Here is a 17,926-nt window from a genome sequence, read left to right as displayed (position 1 = left end):
AAGCTTACCTCAACACTAATGAGAATGGTGTCACATAGTTTATAGTTTGGCATGGCACTTCCAAATGTACTTTTAGCACAATAAGAAAGGCAGATCCTTATATAAGAAAATTGTTTAGATGCAGTATAAATTTATGTAATTTTAAGACAGAGTACCAGAAAACTCTTCCTTAATTTTTTGGAAGGCATGGTGACTTTTTTTGATATTGAACTTTTGTAGGTATCTTCAAGGCGATGATGTGCAAGAGGAAGGAAAAATGTATTTGTGTTACTGCAATATGTTGGGAGAGGGGGGTGTCAAAATGAAGGGTAGCAATCCCATTAATGAAGTGGGTGGCTTGAAGCTGCTTCTCAACTGAAAGCCACAATGCAGATCTTCTTTGCTAATAGCTGTTGCGGACATAACTGGCTCCAAAGGCATGGGGAAGCAGCTCAAGTTTTCACATGGGGATTGTGCTCTGAAGCTAGTCATTAGGGTTGAGTACATTGGAAAGGTGTGCATATGGAGTTGGCTATTCTGGGCTGCTAAGCTAGAAGATTTTAGGTATTAAATTTACTACTGTTATCCTCCATTGAACAATAGTTTCCATAAGAATTAATGCGTGTTTTTAAAACCTCTTTTTAGCGTCTGCAAACTTCAGTAAGTGTTCACCCTGATGCTATTGAAAAAACTATAGATGACATCATGGAGCTGAAAAAGATTAACCCAGATATAAATCCACAGTAAGTTCATGACTTCCTTATAAATAAATGGGGAATTATTGATTTCTTTTCAGTACCCAAGTCCATGGACAACTTTTTTCATAGCTATTTTGGTACACAATCTGAAGATGAATTTTGTTTCTCAGTGTGAAACTACAGCTTAAGCTTTGCTGTCAAAAAGCTGATGGAAAAATGAACGATCTTTTGTAGGGACTGTAACAGGCAAGTCCTGAAAGTCCTGAGTTTCTTTGTCTAGCTGCTTCCTGAATCATGCTTAGTGCATTGTTGATGCATTGATTTACGGGGACCACTTGCCCAGGGATAAAATACTGCCAAGGCAGGTGGTCGTGGAAGTGACAGTGATGGCTTCTTAGCAAGGCTGTAGGTAGCCTTTTGGGCAGGGAAGAAATTGGTCTGTCGTAACTGGCAAACCAGTATATTGCTTCTGTCTTAAAAGTGCTTTGAGTTATTAAAACACAAGGTTTACCAACACAACACAGATGATTTTTTTTTTTTTTAATGCTACAAGATTTTAGTGGTAAGAAGTTAACAACAAATGACTAAATTCAAAAGCACGTATTTCAAGAGCATGTAGTAACGCTTCTGTTATTGGTGTAAAAATTGTGTTTCAGTGGGCAAAGGAGGAGGGTTCCACAGCTTAGATACTCAGTGTTGCACAGGACACTGATAGCTGAAATTCAGAGGGGGGAAAAAATTGACAATGAAAAATTAGTGAGGGTGACATACCAGAAAAAAATGCAGAATGTGCATAGCTCAGAGCCTGACCTGTGGACATTAGTAACCGCAGCGTTAGCAGCTGGGCTAATTGAAGTACTCACTTGTCAATATTGGACACTTGGGTAACAGGGTGGAACAATGCCAAGAAGAAACAGGAAATTCATTAAAATAATATTGTGTGGCACCAGAGATCATCAGATCTTTCTGTGGCTTTGCCTTTGGCCTCTGAGTAAAAGCTGTCTTTCAAGAGAGGGAGAGCAGAGATACAGATGAATGGTGCTTGCTTGAATCTTGCCCCTGAACTAGGTTACATTTGAGTGCTCTGGTCCTTGTATAAGAAAGCAAAACTTAATATTTTTCATTTAATCCAGGTGTCGTTCATATGCCAAGCACAGAACAAATGCTTAATTATTTTATTTTTTTTTTTTTGGACAAGAAATTATGTGCTCAGTGTTTTTACAGGACTGAGTCTTTCATTCCCATGCCTGCTTCCATGGCATCTTCCCCTCTTAGTTCTCTGATCTCTTCAAAACAGTGAGGAATGTGAGCCTGGGATGGTAGTCCTGCATGCATAGAAACAAACCCTGCCACTAAATTGCTCCTTCCTTTACATTTTTTATAGTTCTACTAAATTGCAGTCATCTGGACTGCATCTTTATATGTGAGGCACTTACTTTATACAAAACTCTTCTGGAGAAACTTCAGCAAAAGCAGGTCAGCTATTTCTCTAGGCAGGATTAAGGAAAATCCATTGGTTTGCCTGCTCTCAAACGTCAAAAAACCTGCATCCAAGCTGTCTTGTTGGGAAGCTCTGGCCTTCCCTTGCATAGCACAGACTTAAAATCTCCTTGGGGAAAGGACGTGGGGACATGTCATGCTATGTGTTTGCACAAATCTGTGTGCAGTCAGTTTTGTTCATGTAGCATCTTTGCAGAGCTGAGCTAGCATCCCAGGCAAGTTTGCTCCGAGCTGTTCTTGACAGCAATGGGCTGCCGTGATCTGAAGGAAAGGAGGCCCAGAGTAGTTTCCCTCTGTCAGCGCATTTAAGCTAAGTGTGTATCTGGTGGTGGGAGCGAGTAGGTTGAATAACCAGGTGGTGACCCATGCAATTTGCACCAACTACAGGAGCAGCCTGTGAAATGCTCCTAGTTTGAGGCTCCACGTGGGGTGGGGGTGTGAGCAGGCTGCTCCTGCACTCTGAGAACCACCACTGCCAGCACAGGGACGACAGGAGGTGGTGTGAGGCATCAGCAGTTCATCTGCATCCTCTGCTCAGTGCTGCTGGGGAAGGAGGAGAGCTCATGAACAAAACAAAGAAATTTTTCCTCCGTGAAGAAATTCCCTTTCCTCCATGAACAGCGTTGCACTGAGTACTTGACTGGCTTTAAATAGCAAGTTCAAATACTGCTTGCTTAGTATATAGTGTTCAGCTTGGAACTTAAACACAACATTTTAATATATAAAATTGCTCTGCTTTTCCACTGCTTATGATGTTTTTCTCTGAACTACCATGAGGTTGAGTAGTTAAAAACATGATGGCCATGGCTTAGTGATGCACTACGGCAATTCTGTCAGGCTTCTCAGCTTCCTTTGAAATGCAGCCTTTCGATAAAACTGTAGGGTATAGCAAGTGAAGCATGCAAAAACTAAACACCAAAGGGGGGAAATGCTGTTTAGGTTATTCAAAAAGGGTTACAGACAGAAATAGCACGCAGTTCTGGCAAGAGAAATGGCCTAATGATGACATCTCTCTTATTCTGGGGATTAATCTCAGAAGATAAGCAGTCAAAATCCTTCTGCTAAGGAAAATTTAACAGTGTTATGGAATAAACAAAGTATTTCAGAGTACCAAATAGGGCAGATAAGGAATCTGTGCAGCTTGATATCAGCACAGTCTGTGTTCCAACGAGCAGTGAGGATATAGATCTGTGTTCTCCAAATTTATACGAGGCATTTGGATCATTTTAGCCTTTATTTAAAATATATAAAAAAGAAAAAATTGATGCCATATTCCTATACATAATTGAATGTTCAAATGTAATATAAAACTGACATGCTTATAACTTGTATTTTATTAGGGAAAAAAAAAAACACTAAAACTGAACAAATTGTAATTTAAAGTCTTCAAAGCCAAGTTCGGCCTTTTTATAAGGATGCATCAGGTTGATCTGCATAATAATGAAAAGAGCCGTTATTGTGATTCTTAACATGAGTCCAACAAAAAACAAGTCTACCTAGAGGCAGATCTTTGAACTGTTACTTCTTTTTTTTTTAATATTCTTTATGCAGGCTAAGGCGGCATGGAAATAAAATGCATGTTTTTAGCTTTTTGCTGAGTTTTCTCCTTTCCTTTTTAAGTTCACTTCTCTGGTCTCAGGGCATTGTTTGGGAAGCTGCCATTTGAATGGGGGGTGAAGATTCAGTGATGTGATTGTAATAGGCTTTGAAAGCTGCTGTGTATACTTATGAGACTTCCCTACGTAGAAATTCACCATTTCAAGTTTAAAAATCCATATTTTTTTGATCAAAGTAGAGCACTAAATAAGACTATAATTTTCACAAGGCCTCATTTAATATAATACTAATCTCCTGGAAAGTCTTTGGCAGTAAATAAAATACTGGATTATTAATTCATTGATGTAACATTACTCGTGAATTAAACAGGTACGTATGCTGTAGTGCTGTGGCTTGGTTGCAAATGACTTAGTTGGATTATATTTTTTTTTCTCCCACTCCCAGGCTGGGAGTATCTCTTCAGGCCTGCCTGCTGCAGATCGTTGGGTACAGGAATCTGGTTGTAGAGGTTGAAAAGCTGCGCCGAGAGCCGTACGATTCAGAGAACCCGCAACATGAGGAAATGCTCCTGAAGGTAGGTGCTTAAGAGACACTGATAAGGTGTCCTTTATTCATGCCAGCTCCAAAGGGCTAGTTTGTAAACCTCTTAAAACATCGGGAGATAATATCACCTCCCTCCATCATGTACCTGCTTTGAGATCAGACCGTACAGCATGCTCATCTAGTCTGGGTGTAACACCTGGCAGGCAAGCAGCTTGTTCCCTGTTGATGAACACGTGTCACTTGGCTGAATTGTGTCTAGGTGCTGGATATACAGCTCTTACTGCAGGCAACAGCTCAGTGCTGAGCTCTGGATAAAACAGCAGCATGTCCTGCTTCAGTTCACCTTTCCTCAAGTTCTCATAATGAGAATAAACTTTTTTCTCCTCAGTTTCTTGTGTTTTTTGAAGACGTTGTTCATATATCCCATTGATAAGCCACTAGCTTTCACAGTGTACGATGGCAGGGTGGGAAATAATGTGCACATTTACATTTAACAAAAGTGTTTTCAAATGAAAAGAAAATTAGACCATTCTTTAGGTAATATGTGAACAACAATGAAAACCATACCAATTGGGTTTTACTTCATGCTTTAAGGAAAGCCTGGCACAGCACCAGATAAGTGTTTTTTTTTGAGGAAGATGGACTTGAAGCTGTAAGCTTCAGGGAGAGAGCTAGAGAACTTGTTTATATTGGAAAGAAACTGAGGAGAGAATAAAGAGGATGGAATATAGTCGAATAACAAGTCCCAGTATTTCTTCTTATTCTTCTGATCCTACTTCTGATCATAGCTAGTGCAAGATGCTTCAGAGAAATTGCAAGAATAGTGAATACATTAACTTGTACAGAAAAAACGTTTTTTTACATAACTGTCAGAGGTCATAAAATAAAATCAGGTTTTGTTCTTAAATAAAAATACTGAAATCTGTTTTTACTGTTTTTAAATAAAGCAAGTTTAAGTACTGAAAACTTCAAGCAGTTCCTTTGACTCTGCCCCTGCTCCAGGAAAATATTCCTAAACACATTGTGCACCTGCACTGCCCAGCATGCAAGAAGTAGGGTGTGAGGTGATCATGGGTAAGGAGCACTGAGGATCTGCCTTTTTTTTTTTTTTTTTTCCACCTGGCATTTGGGGACCTGGTTCTTAGCTGCTCCTGAAAATTGTCGCTGTGATGTGTAGTCACGTAACATTTAAAGACAAAAGCAGAGTAAAACCTGAGCATTTGTCAGAAGGGAAGCTAAACAGTTCAGCTTACATTGTAAAATTCCTAATGCTGAAAGAAGTATCAGTGTCTCCATCTGTCTTCAGTGTAACCTGTGCAATAGCACTTGCAAAAGTGAAAAGCCTGCTGTAAATTAATTGTCATGTCAAATAGAAAGATGTTCAGTGGTTTAATTCAGCTTCCAGTCCACACTGGGGAAGAATAAGCCAGTAGATTTTCTTTGCTTCTAGGTATTTTGTGAAGTGATCTCTGCAATGGGTAATTCAAGTTCCTAATGCCTATCATTTATTCATGTTTACCAGGAGGGCAATTTATGAATGAGAGGAAGATTAACATAATGTGATTGAACTAATAAATAATACTATGTTTAGTGTCAATGGATGAACAGGGAAGACACTAAATATGATTTAAACACTGCATGATGCTTTATGCAGTCACAACAAAGTGAAATCATTGAAAGTTTTAACTTTCCAAAGGTACTGAACTTTAAATGCAGTCTGAATTGCTAAAATTAATACAACTGCTGTGTGGATTACTTGAGAAATGTGCATACTGCTCTTTCCATTGGGTAGGCTTTATCTTTTATCTAAGTGTCCCGAGGCCCTATTCACCAGCTTATTGGTAACACCTGATTTCTCAATACACTCTGGAAAGCATCGGTTTGCAATATGGCACATAAGATGTGCAGAAAGGTATGTGTTTGTCGGGTGTCAATTTAGGCTGCTTTTAGGTGCCTAGCAACATGATATTTAGGCACTAAGTCACTGGCCCAGTGCAGCTAAGTAGATTTATTCTAGCTGAGGATCTAGCTTGTTAAATCACTTTCTCCTTTTTATTTATTTATTTTTAATGTGAAATCAATGAATGATTCACCCCTTAGTTAAATACGAAGGTGGAAAGTGCTGTTCTTGTATGTCTTTTCTTCTTTCGATGTTCTCTAATTTGCTTTTTAGCTCTGTGATAGCCAAGCCAGCACCCTCTATTTATTACCCTTCTGGAGACTTGCAAAAGATGCTGGAGAAAAGATTGCTGCAGAGCCTTAGGGACCTGAGGGCTGATTGCCTGCCTCTCTGCCAGTGATTTACAACCAACTTCCAGCCCGTTCCTATCTCAGTGCTTATGGAGGCAGGCTCTAGTTTGATACACAAAGCATGATCAAAATAAGTCCTTGTGTGAGATGTTGCTGTGCTTGCAGATAGTCAGAAGGACCTTCTAGGGCTGAAATGGCTGCAAAACTTGAGTGTTTAGGCTTCCCCCTGCAACCTTCCTCACCCCCAGGAATTTCATTTGTTTTGCTGCTCTGGTTGCTGGAATAGCAATACAGATCAGTTACACAAGAATTTACCTTGCTTTAAAGAGAAGAAAGTCATGCCAATGTGTTGAGGCTTAATTATATTCTACCTGTGATCTTCCTAGTTGTGGAAATGCTTGAAGCCCAATTCACCACTGAAAGCTCGGATTTCGAAGCAGTGGTGTGAAATTGGTTTCCAAGGTGATGATCCTAAAACAGACTTCAGAGGGATGGGTCTGCTGGGATTATATAACTTGGTGTAAGTATGCTCCTTTGGAGATGTATTTATGTGCATCTGCAGTTGTGAAAAGCAGCATTATATGCAGGTTTTTTAGCAAGTCTGTAGGAATAACTTTGAAAAGCATTAGGGACTCCATATCAAAAACTGAAAGAACTTTTCTTTCTTTTTTTTTTTTAGGGGGGGGCCTCTCTTCTGGAGGGTCTCCCTTTTCTTTTAGTATTTCTCATTGAACAAGGTTATACTGCTCGTTAAGTCTTTTTTTTCCCCCTCCCTCTAACACAGTAAGTTAACACTCTTCCCACAGGAGAGAAACTGTAAAATATATTTTCACCAATATCTGGAGGATCTCTTTAAACAAAATGCCCTGGAAGTGAGTAGGTGGGAGGGTTATGTCACTGCTCATCTTTCTTGATTTGGAACTTTTATACTGAATTCTTAAGTAAAATACTTGAAGTCTGGCCACTGATGGCAAACTTCTATAGCTGGACTGCTTTTTAAATTTTTTCTATACCCAATATTAAGCAGTGAGGTTTACATAAATATTCCCTCTGCCTCATGCAGGCCAGGTGTTTGATGTCATCTGGGGCTAGCAATTTAAGAATTGATTGGTCCCTGTTATTTCCTCCAGCCCTTGTATCTGCTGCAGATAACAGACGCAAGATTTATTTTGCTAAGAATAACCTCTCCCTGGTATGGCAGGTCAGGGGAATAAATATTTTCTGTTTTTCTATGTTGAGGGACACTATTTAAAAAATAAAATAAAATAAATAAATAAAAAATTAAAAAAATTACTGTCATTCTCTAGCCAAGACCAGTGAAGGATCTGGACTCTAGAGCCTGATTTGAACTTCCACTGTATGTGACTCCCTACCACGTATTTCAGTCTGCTGTGTTGACTTCTATCTTGCTTAGTGAATCTGCCAGATCAAAGAGCCTGATCTGCTTTATCTTGAGTTCTGCAGTCAACACACACTAGTAATAAGCAATAGATGTTCTGTAGGATGGACACAGGTGAGTCTGATAACCCACACTCACTAGCAGCTTATGGGATTGCACTTGTCATTTCAGGCTGCTTTTATCTTTCTCTTTGGGGGTCTGAGTGGTAGTTGAATTAATTTAACATGTTAAAGTTACTAATTCTGCGTAGTGCATGTAGTGATATTTAAAGGGTCTGGCACTGGCATGTATGGACAGCTTATGACTTAAACAAAAAGGCAAAGTTTAACAATTTAACTGAAACATCTCTCTTCAGGTATTTTGCCGAATGGGACACTGAGGTAGCCCAGCAAGTTCTTTCTGATTCTCTTCAGCCTAAATACAGGTAATGCTTTAGCCTAGAAAAGAATAATCTGAGAGAGTACTGTACTGGCTGTTGTTCTGGGAAGGGGGCTGTGTTTTCCTTTTGTTGGACATGTGAGTATTGCCACGTGCTATCTGTTTTCAAGTGCTGATCTTGAAAACTGATCAAATTCAAGAGGAAAACTTGTATACTGAATACTAGAAATAGTGAAACTTAGCATTAAATGTTTTCGCTTAATTTCTGATTTCAATTGATTTTATGTTTTTATTTACCTTTGTTTTAATTCTTTTGTCTTCTCATAATGAAGGGAAGTCTCTAAGAAGGAACTAAGGTATTTTTTTCTTTTTTTTTCTCTTAGTTTTGTAAGAATCTACGTGTAAATAATCAAACCATGCTGCAATTTAGTGTGTTATGAACTGAACAGCTTTAATGCAACACAGAGATTCCCATTCCTTTCTCTAAACACTGCAGAGTTAATTCCAACTTTGGCTAATGGTTCAAGGCTGGGTACATCTGACTATGCTAATATATATAAAGAATAAAATCAACCTTGCTTGTTGTAGCCAAGACACTATTTTTTTTAAGAGCTATTTAGTAATAAAATTTAACCAACAAATCCAACAGATTTGGGGTAACTTTTGGGGAGGTGTTTCAGCTGTGCAAATATGGTCACAGCAGCTGTGACTGACTTTATAATCAAAAGCACTCTATGCCAAGAGTTTATTAGCACAGCTGAAAATCCACTTTATTTACTATTCACATACTTTGGCTACCTTGACTAATGACTGGTCTAATCTGGCTAGTCCAATGTCCTGCTTTCTGGTACTTTCAGGTGCCAAAAAGCTGGTATTGTGAACAACAATTTGTGAGAAGACTTATTCCATAATTGCTGGGGGAATGGGTGCCTCTTAGCCAGTTCCACGGTTGTCAGTTGTCTCAAAATACTTTTTTTTTTTTTTCCTCTCTTCTTCTGCCAGTAGTGCTAAATACCCCCATAGTAGGGTGTTTACATCTGAATCCTGTATAGCTTTTGATATCCCCTGCGTTTTGTGGTTGAGTTACCAATGGTAATTCTGTGACAAAAAGTGCTTGGAGGGTTGAGGGGAATGGAAGTGCAATAGACGTTGGTCTTTGACTTAAATCCTCAAATTTAGTTTGTCTGGCATTTCCTTTTATATTTTCACATTTATTTTCTCACTGCAAGCTCCCCCCTCCAGGTTTGGTCTTCTCTTTATGTATTGCGCTGCTAATGGATGCTTTTAATTAATGTGCCCTGATGAATAGGAGTTTTCACAATGCTTAAAAAGCATTATAGAAAATAGCCAAGATTTTTGTTTAACTGAACACAAGATTTACATGGGAAATAAAACAATACTACACAGGTGCTGAATATTTGCTGTCAGGGCTGAGAATCCCATCAGTGTTCTCCACTCCTATGTGAGATTTCCAAGGACCATCTTGCAGTTCTGTGTGAGCATGTGCAATTTTTACCCCTTGAAAGAGCATTCGTTAGAAGATAGATGCTGCTCGTGGTGCCTGTGGTGTTTTCCTGGTGTGGTTGCTTAGCAGCAGTGCTGGTTTCTGATGTGATAATGATCAATGTAGTTTCTATTTTTGTTGAACTGCATTGCTTGTCCACATCCTAAGTGTGCCACCTTTTATTATTCAACACTTGCTTGGGGTTTTTTTTATAGATGTTATGCCACAACCTACAAAAATGACAAAATTTTTAGAGAATAAGCATAGACTGGTGTAATCCTGTACACCAAGCCATGTAAGATGCAAAATTTTGTTCCAACATGCATCACCTGGTAACAGGTCAGGATGGGTGTGAACCTCTCAGCATCTTTAATACTTAAAGGCAACAATTCTTAAATATTTTACTTGCCCGGAGTTCAGGGCATGGTTCTTACTATAATATAAGCTTACTGTAATTCAAGTATAGTCCAAGAAGGACACTTGCACACAACTGCCTACATGTATAATTTGGGATCTAAAGCCTGCAATCTCAGAGCTGCCTTATAAAGACAAAACTCCCACCAGACTCTAAGCCTTAGCCCACTGGTGAGGGTCAGTCCCTTGCTTGCTTGTAGCTGGTAATAAATGCAGGCAATGATTTCTTCTAAATTTACTCTGAGTAGGTACAGGTAAAACCTGGCTAGTGGAATATCAGCTGCTGCACCATGCAGCTTTCTTTTAATGTTGAACAACAAATTTAAATTAATTCTTCCCTCTCCAGGACTGTTTTATGGGAGGGGATCTTCTGTATTCTTGAAAACATTTGCATTATTGTGCTAAACAACAAAAAATTCCTTAATTTTGGCTGTTGAATGACTTCTATTTTGGTGGGACATGAAAAATACTCCTGCGATAGAAAGCTCATGTTTGCCTCCTCAAGTGGATTGCATCTCCAGTGATGAATGTCATGCACATCTTTGAGAACATGAAAGCTAAAATCATCATCCATTTGTTGAAAGAAATTTGGTATACTGCTTTTGTTTGTTTGTTTTTTTCAGCTCAAAATTAATTGAGGTGGATTATTTTTATGGCCAATATAGAAAATAACTGGCTTTTACTGAGAGCAGTGATGTAGGCTTTTGTCATCATTACCAAGTTTACTAGTGATGCCATAAATCAAGCATCTATTTCTAGCTATGTCCGGTCTCCCTGTACGAATCGATTCACTCAGAAGCAGAGTTAAAGAGGATTAGCCCTATCAACAGAAGTAAAACACATAGTCTGTGTGTGTTTAATGTTGTAATAACAAAGAAATTGGAGGGAGATCTTGGAACTAGCAATTCATGTTAATATCTGGATTTTATTTTTTTTCCAGCCAGTTCAGCAAAGCTGAATGGGAGAAGAAAAAGTTTGATAAGGCAATTGGGTAAGTTTTAGCCAGGAACACAACAGTTAACACTGATGCTGCATATTTGAAGGGAGCAGGGTATTGCTTGGTTACTTCTTTAAGGATTTTTTCAGTGTACATGCTAACATGCATCATCTTAACCATATCTTCATTTTGATCAAAGATTACAGGATAAACCTACTTTGAAGTAAAAATTGGGAGTAGGGGGGTGGAATCTTGTAGCAAATAAGTTTGTTGGGTTTTTTTTGTGCATGCTATGAATAGTGCAGTTATAAATACCTGTTTAATTCTTCTTAAAGCATAATATGACCAAGTCTCACCTGTCTCTCTGTCAGAGGCAGTTTCTGATCTGCTTTCAAGAAAGTATAACTGAGAGTAACTGAGAATCTGTAATGCAGTATTTTAATGCCAGGACTTCATTGTTCTGTGAAACCTGCTGTTAAGCCTTATGTTAAGGACTCTTTTCCTCAAGAAATATTCAAAAACTAAACAAGTTTGCTTTACTGTGTTTTCTTGGGAAATTGTCATTGCCAGAAATCTTGAGCTTTTTGTGCAACAGGTCTACAAATTAAGAAAGAACTTCTAATTTCTGAGTTCTGCTGTGCCTAAATATACTTTCCTTGCTCATTTGTCTTAGCAGGACAGGGTGTTGGTTCATAGGTTAGATACCCTTTTTTCTGTTCCTACCATGCCCTGATTTAGGATTTTGCTTGTGTATCTAGTTCTCTGTTGGGAAGAAATTGGAGGTGATTCAGCTAAATCTCTTTCACAGGCTTCTTAGCCATATGAATATCATCATAGGATCAATTGCATAAACCTTTATTTTCCTAACTGTGCATACTGAATTCCAGTTGGGCAGATGGGTTAAAATAGCAAGTGTCAGGTCACCTTGCAGGCACAGCCACCGTGTGGAGTGCTTACCCTGTATCAGAAGTGAGTCCAGGGACTCCGGGGCTTGTTTTCATTTCATAGGAATGAATCTGTGCTGCTCCACTGAGAACACTGGCACGGTGATGAAACTCCTGTTTTCACTTCGACCATGTGTTTCACTAGGGAAACACTGCCATTAGAGAATAGAAAGCAGATAGGACAAATGTTTTTGTAGTTTTCCATCACACTTGGAAGCTCACAAGAGGGAGAGTCAATACACCTCAGTATGACCTAATCTGCAATGTCAGTGACAGTTTCTTATAGCCTGTGGAAAGAAGACAAGCTCTCAAGAAATGTTTCTCTTTCTTCCAGCTACTCTTTTGCTATTGTGGGTATTAACATAACAGACCTTGCATATAACCTGCTCGTGAGTGGAGCTCTGAAGACCCACTTCTACAATGTTGCTCCAGAGGCACCAACACTCACCCACTTTCAGCAGACCTTCTGTAAGTGATGAGGGGGGGGATACCTACCTAGTTTGTACTCCTACTTTTGTACTCCTGCTTTTTTTTCCTGCCCTTGCAGATAAGAGTACTGTAAATTGGCTGACACTGCACAAACAGTGTTGTGCTGGTCTTACTGTCCTGACTTTAGAGTACTTGGATCCACTTCTGAGTTGTGATGCATGTCACCATCAAACCAGGGAGTAAAACAAAACAAAGTGACTGAACTAATGCCTTCCTACCTGCTTAAACTGCTTTTAAATAATAAGAAACTAAAGGTATTTTCCCCATAAATCCATCTGTATTAAGATATCTACATTCAAGTGCCTCACTGCACCCTTCAGTAGACTTGTCCTGCTGGAATTAATTTTTTTTCCCAGCCCTTTCCCCTGTAATTGAGCATCCCTTCTACAGCACAGACCTACTGTGCATCCTTGCCAGAAGGGCACTGCACCAGGTGCTACATTTCTAATGTTTTTCAAAATGTAGGCAAGGAACTGATAACAAGAAGTCAAGATGCACTGTTTTCCCTGTTAATTAAAAACAAAACAAAACCTTCTCAAGTTGGCTATTTAGGTAGCAGACCTTTTTGTTTTGCTGTTTTAATACTCTTTATTGATTGTATAAATAGCGAATATTCGTGACCAGCACATCTTCTGTTAAAAAAATGCAGGCATTTGAGGTTGCTATTCAAGACTCATTCACCCAAAACCTTATATGGGCAGATTCCATACTGCAGCGGGAAGTCTCTTCTTGTGATGACTTCTGGGTTGCTGCCCTAAATACACTGGCTGGTAGAAACTTCAGCAATTTAGCTGTTACACTGTCTTTGTCAGTGGTCAGCCTGATAAATAAAGGACAGATAAGTACCTAAATATCTGCTAAGATTTGAAGATGTGCTTAAGATACCTTTTGAATAAAGTTTATCAACTTAATGTTGAAAGGAAAAAAATGTGATTTTGCAAATAGTGAAATTTAAGTTAGAGTTACGTGTGGTTTTTGTTTCAGATTAGGATATAATGAAATAAATGAATAAAAGCAATTAAGCCCCTTTTACAACAAATGCCATTGCTTCTTGAAAGCACAGATAACTTGCAAATTTTGCTGTATTGGGATGAAAGGTTATGCATCCTCAGTGGCTTGTCTGCTGTGGATGCTGGGATCAAGAGGTTGTGTCCAGTTCACTGGATAGTACTGTCTGTAAGGTTTTTCTTGGTGGTGGCTCCTCTTCAAGCCCAAGGGTGGCACAAAATTTAAGAGGGTAAAGGCCTCAGTAAAAGCTTGTGTGTTAAACACAATTTTGTCACCAAGCTTTTTCCTGAGGCAAGGATATCTTAACAAAGCTAGTGTCACCTTGCTTGTCTTTCCAGGACCATGGGCATAAATGTTAAATAACCCTTCCTGCAGGGTCATGCACATACAAGTAAAACCGTATGAGGAAGCTGTAACTGTTAGTTACTTAGCCATATGCGTTTTTTAGTGGAGAGTAAGCACTTAAGCACTGTTTCTATTGAGGAAAAATCAGTGAGGCAGAACTTCAATATAAACAAAAGGCCAGTGGAATATCATCAGTAGTATTTTCTCCTACTCATTAGTTTAATGTTTTAGTTAATGTTATTTGGCCATGTTAAATGATACATGAATAGCTCATCATCCATATGTCAGGATGCTTAGTGATTTCTTGAAATCATTGGAAGAAGTTCTGCCAGTGTTCATCAAGCCTTGAATTTGCCCCTGAGTGAGACTTCTAAAAAGTTTCCCTAAAATTCTTTTAGGGGGAAATATTCCCAAATCAAGGAAACATAAGTATGAGATGTTTTTCCAGAAATGAATCTTCAGTTGTTTTGTTAAATGTCCAGCATGTGTAATGCCAATGCTATGGCAGCAAGCACTTCCAGATGTTTTAGTTTCATAAGCTATGTCATACATAGTGTTGGAGCAGGTGTCTTGCAGGTAGGTTTAATCTTATCCCTGCCATAGGTTCATGAAGCCTCAGACCTCAGTGCCCAGAATTCTTTGTGTGCATCATAGTTATTAATTGTGTATTTTTTTTTAATTTTGTAATCTTTACTGTATTTCTCATCTGTTTTTTATTATTCTTTTTGTAGGCTACTTAATGCATGAATTCCACAAATTCTGGGTTGAAGAGGACCCACTGGATATAATGGAGTTCAACCGTGTCAGAGAGAAATTTTACAAGCGAATCTTGAAACAGCTCCAGAACCCTGAGATGGCTTTGTGCCCTCATTTTGCTGCATCAGAAAGTTTAATCAATATGTAGTTACTCACTTGATTTTATTTGGGAACACTGTCTCACTCTTGTGTTAGGTCACTGTTTAGACCATCACTAGCATACTGAAAGACCATGGCGATTGTATGCATGTTTTTGGTGCAGTATTCATCTATTTTTGTCACAAGTACTAGATCCCCTTATGCTTCTTGGGGGATTTCTCATTTTAAATGGGTGCTCATATTGCGGCATTATGCAGTGTTACATTCTGAATAGATGTCCAGGTATCAGAGTTTTTTCTATTTTTTTAGACTTTCCTCATATTTCAGCATTGAACAATTGAAATGTATTTCTCTAGCTGTGTTTTTGTATATGTGGAATAAGTAGCTGGATCTTGTATTGTGAAAGCTTTTTAACTTCTTGGTATGTTTTAAGGTAACTATTGGCATTTCAAGCAAAATATATGTTTGGACCTCATCTAGAAGATAATGTGTGTAACTTAATCTGATGCAGACAAACACATTAAAGTCCAATTTTCTCCACACAGCCATATATGCTTAATGCAGAATTAATGAGGCTTATGAGATACAAGTTTCAGTAAGAGATTTATGCAGAATTACAATCAGACTCCACAGCTACATGAATACCAAATGATTTGATGATACTAATACATTCCTAGTGAAGTGCAAACACACTCGCAGCTACTGGTTGTCGGCACCAACACCACCATGCTGAAGCATAAATTCCTGCATGTTCCTTTGGCTGTACCGGGGTTACTATTCTGTGTCACATGTTGGAAGGCAATGTGATTTGATCACACCATGCTTGGTGAATTCAGGGGAGCAGAAATGAATATATATATATTTTTTTTGAACTACTCAAACTGTAGCTTTGGTTGTCAATTCAGTTCATAAGAACTAGGAGAAGTAATTGACTAGAAGGTTTAGTGCAAAGCTACCTAAGTTTCCTAGACTACTTTAAAAAAAAATAAAAAATAAAAATGGCAAACCACATTTTTTCTAAAAACATGAATGAGTGAAAGTGTCTGACACAAAGAATGTGTAGTATATTGAACAGCATCTACCATGGCATTTCATACCCATGGTATTTTTTACCTTCTAAGCAAGCAATTTTAGTATTATGTTTGTGTAAATCACTTGCATATGGAGATAAAAACTTTGAGTAGTGTCCAACTACTTGTGAGTTATATGAATAAATTATATGTCATTCTAATCTCAAGCACTACGTGTCTTATTTTGGAGATAGGCAGTAATACAGATGTAAGCAACTCTTAATAGATCAGTTCAAAGGGGGTGTGATGGCTTTGTGGTATTTCCTGAGTCTGAAGAGTGGTTTAAATTTACCTGGGTCGTGTTCACTCTAGTATTTCTGGTTATAGCTTTGAGCATTGCTTACTAAATAAATAAAGCAATGGGGAATGTTTATACTTCTTGGGAAACTTCTTAGCTCAAATGGGAGATGGGGATCTTTTTTTTTTTTTTTTTTTCTGCAGGGCTAAAAAGTTGTGTTCTTTGAGAACTGAACTCTAGGGCTGTTGCAATAACTAGTCTTCTTCAATGACTTAAGAAATAGAGTTGGAGAGATTAACTATGGCATATTTTGTATGAAAATATAACAAATAAAAAAGCATGTATGTTTAGCTTGTAAATAATACATGGTAGTAATACATAAAACGGGAGGTTTGGGTATCGCTCCTGATGCTAATAACATTTTCTAACAACAGTTTTCATTGTTTTGAATCTTACCCTCTCACCTTTCCTTCCCCATCTCTGTGACTTAAATTCTTTCTGCAACACATTAAAAATAAACCATTGCAGACTAATCTTCTGCGTGGAAGTTCATGGAGCTGGCGTGAAGGCCCCTGCTACCTTTTTACTGGTGTGATCTTCTCAGTTGTTATGCCTTTTCCCAGGGTGTCAACTTCAAATAAAATCAGCAAATGTCATCTGGCTCCATGTCAGACTGTGCCACTATAATCTAGCTGCTTTGGGTGATTTTTTTCTTCCTGTCTTGCAGGGAGATGGATTTAATGAAGCTATGTGTGAAGTTCTTTCTCCTGTAGAGCTCTTGCTTGCTCCCCTGTGGAGCTTATTTTACTGCCCACTTGTGCTTTAGCTGTGGCCTGTGACATCCTTGCTCTCAAGGCTCTTGTCAAATCTGGGGCAAAGAGTGTTCTTGGTGACTGTGCCCCAGGCTGAAGCATAAAAAAAAAAAAAAAAAAAAAAAAAAGCTGAACACTGTTCTTTTAGAAATAAATAAATAAAATCATAACTTATTCTACCACCAATATATCTCCAAATTGTGACCTGTGAGGAACTGGTTGCTGCTTTCTCTAGGGAGGAGAAAATAAAAGAGGCAAAAAAAGTGTAAAAAGTTGTTTCAGTAAAGTAGACTTAGTGTTTATACTCCCTGCAGGGCACAGGTTTTGCTTTAATTAAGAGCAGAGTAGCTTTTAGGCAGCTGGTGTATTTCTACGCATGTTTATAGCAGTAGAGAAAGTTCCTTGTATTCATGCAGTTATTCATGCAGTGAGGCTTCGAGAAATGTTTCTCCTGGCTGTCTCCTGCAGCAGCACGGAAGCTGGACTGGAAAATTTCCTGTGGTGTAGAGGGTAAAGAGCATTAGTTCACTGTCCTCATTAAAAGAAGAACAATCTTTATAAACACCTGTACCTGCTTTGTGGTCTGTGCTGGGTGTTCTGCACGGCAGTGCTGGCTGAAGCACTTTGCTGCAAGCAGAGAGTGTCAGCATGTTTCATGTCAGCAGCTGAAAGAAGTGCTCTTAGGTGGAGCAGGAGGTGTGTGAACAGAGTGCTGATGCTCGGGTTAATGAGCCCGGGTCTGCTGCTACTCAACAAAGGAACCAGCGGTAGCAAAGTGCAGCTTTCCTTTTTGCAGTTGTATTATAGGTTCCTTCTTGATCCTGCCCTTCGTGAGCTAGAGTTAGCTTTAACATCTCATTTGTTAACTTGTGCATTTCTGTCATAATGTGCCCTGTGGTTTTGATCCATCCATGAGTGCAGTCAGCATTTCAGGGTTATCCATTGGGGTCTTGGAAATCAGAGTCGTTCCTGTGTGAGCTCTAGAGGAAACCTTGGTCTGCAGCTT

At 38.8% G+C, this 17,926-nt stretch overlaps 1 protein-coding gene across 1 annotated transcript in view; it reads left to right on the top strand.

Moving 5' to 3' along the window:
- Positions 1-15,809, top strand: part of ELMOD1 (ELMO domain containing 1) — a 40,142-nt gene extending 24,333 nt beyond the window's left edge. The window contains exons 5-11 of the mRNA XM_032193847.1: positions 625-722; positions 4,179-4,308; positions 6,914-7,047; positions 8,282-8,350; positions 11,163-11,213; positions 12,438-12,571; positions 14,677-15,809. Of these exons, the coding sequence (XP_032049738.1) occupies positions 625-722; positions 4,179-4,308; positions 6,914-7,047; positions 8,282-8,350; positions 11,163-11,213; positions 12,438-12,571; positions 14,677-14,849 (789 nt within the window). The 3' untranslated portion in view covers positions 14,850-15,809. The remainder of the gene's footprint in view (positions 1-624; positions 723-4,178; positions 4,309-6,913; positions 7,048-8,281; positions 8,351-11,162; positions 11,214-12,437; positions 12,572-14,676) is intronic.
- Positions 15,810-17,926: the final 2,117 nt, after the last annotated feature.

Source organism: Aythya fuligula, chromosome 1 (assembly GCF_009819795.1).
Source record: "Aythya fuligula isolate bAytFul2 chromosome 1, bAytFul2.pri, whole genome shotgun sequence".
Lineage (NCBI taxonomy): Eukaryota > Metazoa > Chordata > Aves > Anseriformes > Anatidae > Aythya > Aythya fuligula.
Note: the sequence above shows the minus strand (reverse complement) of the source record. Positions and strands in the feature narration are given on the sequence as shown.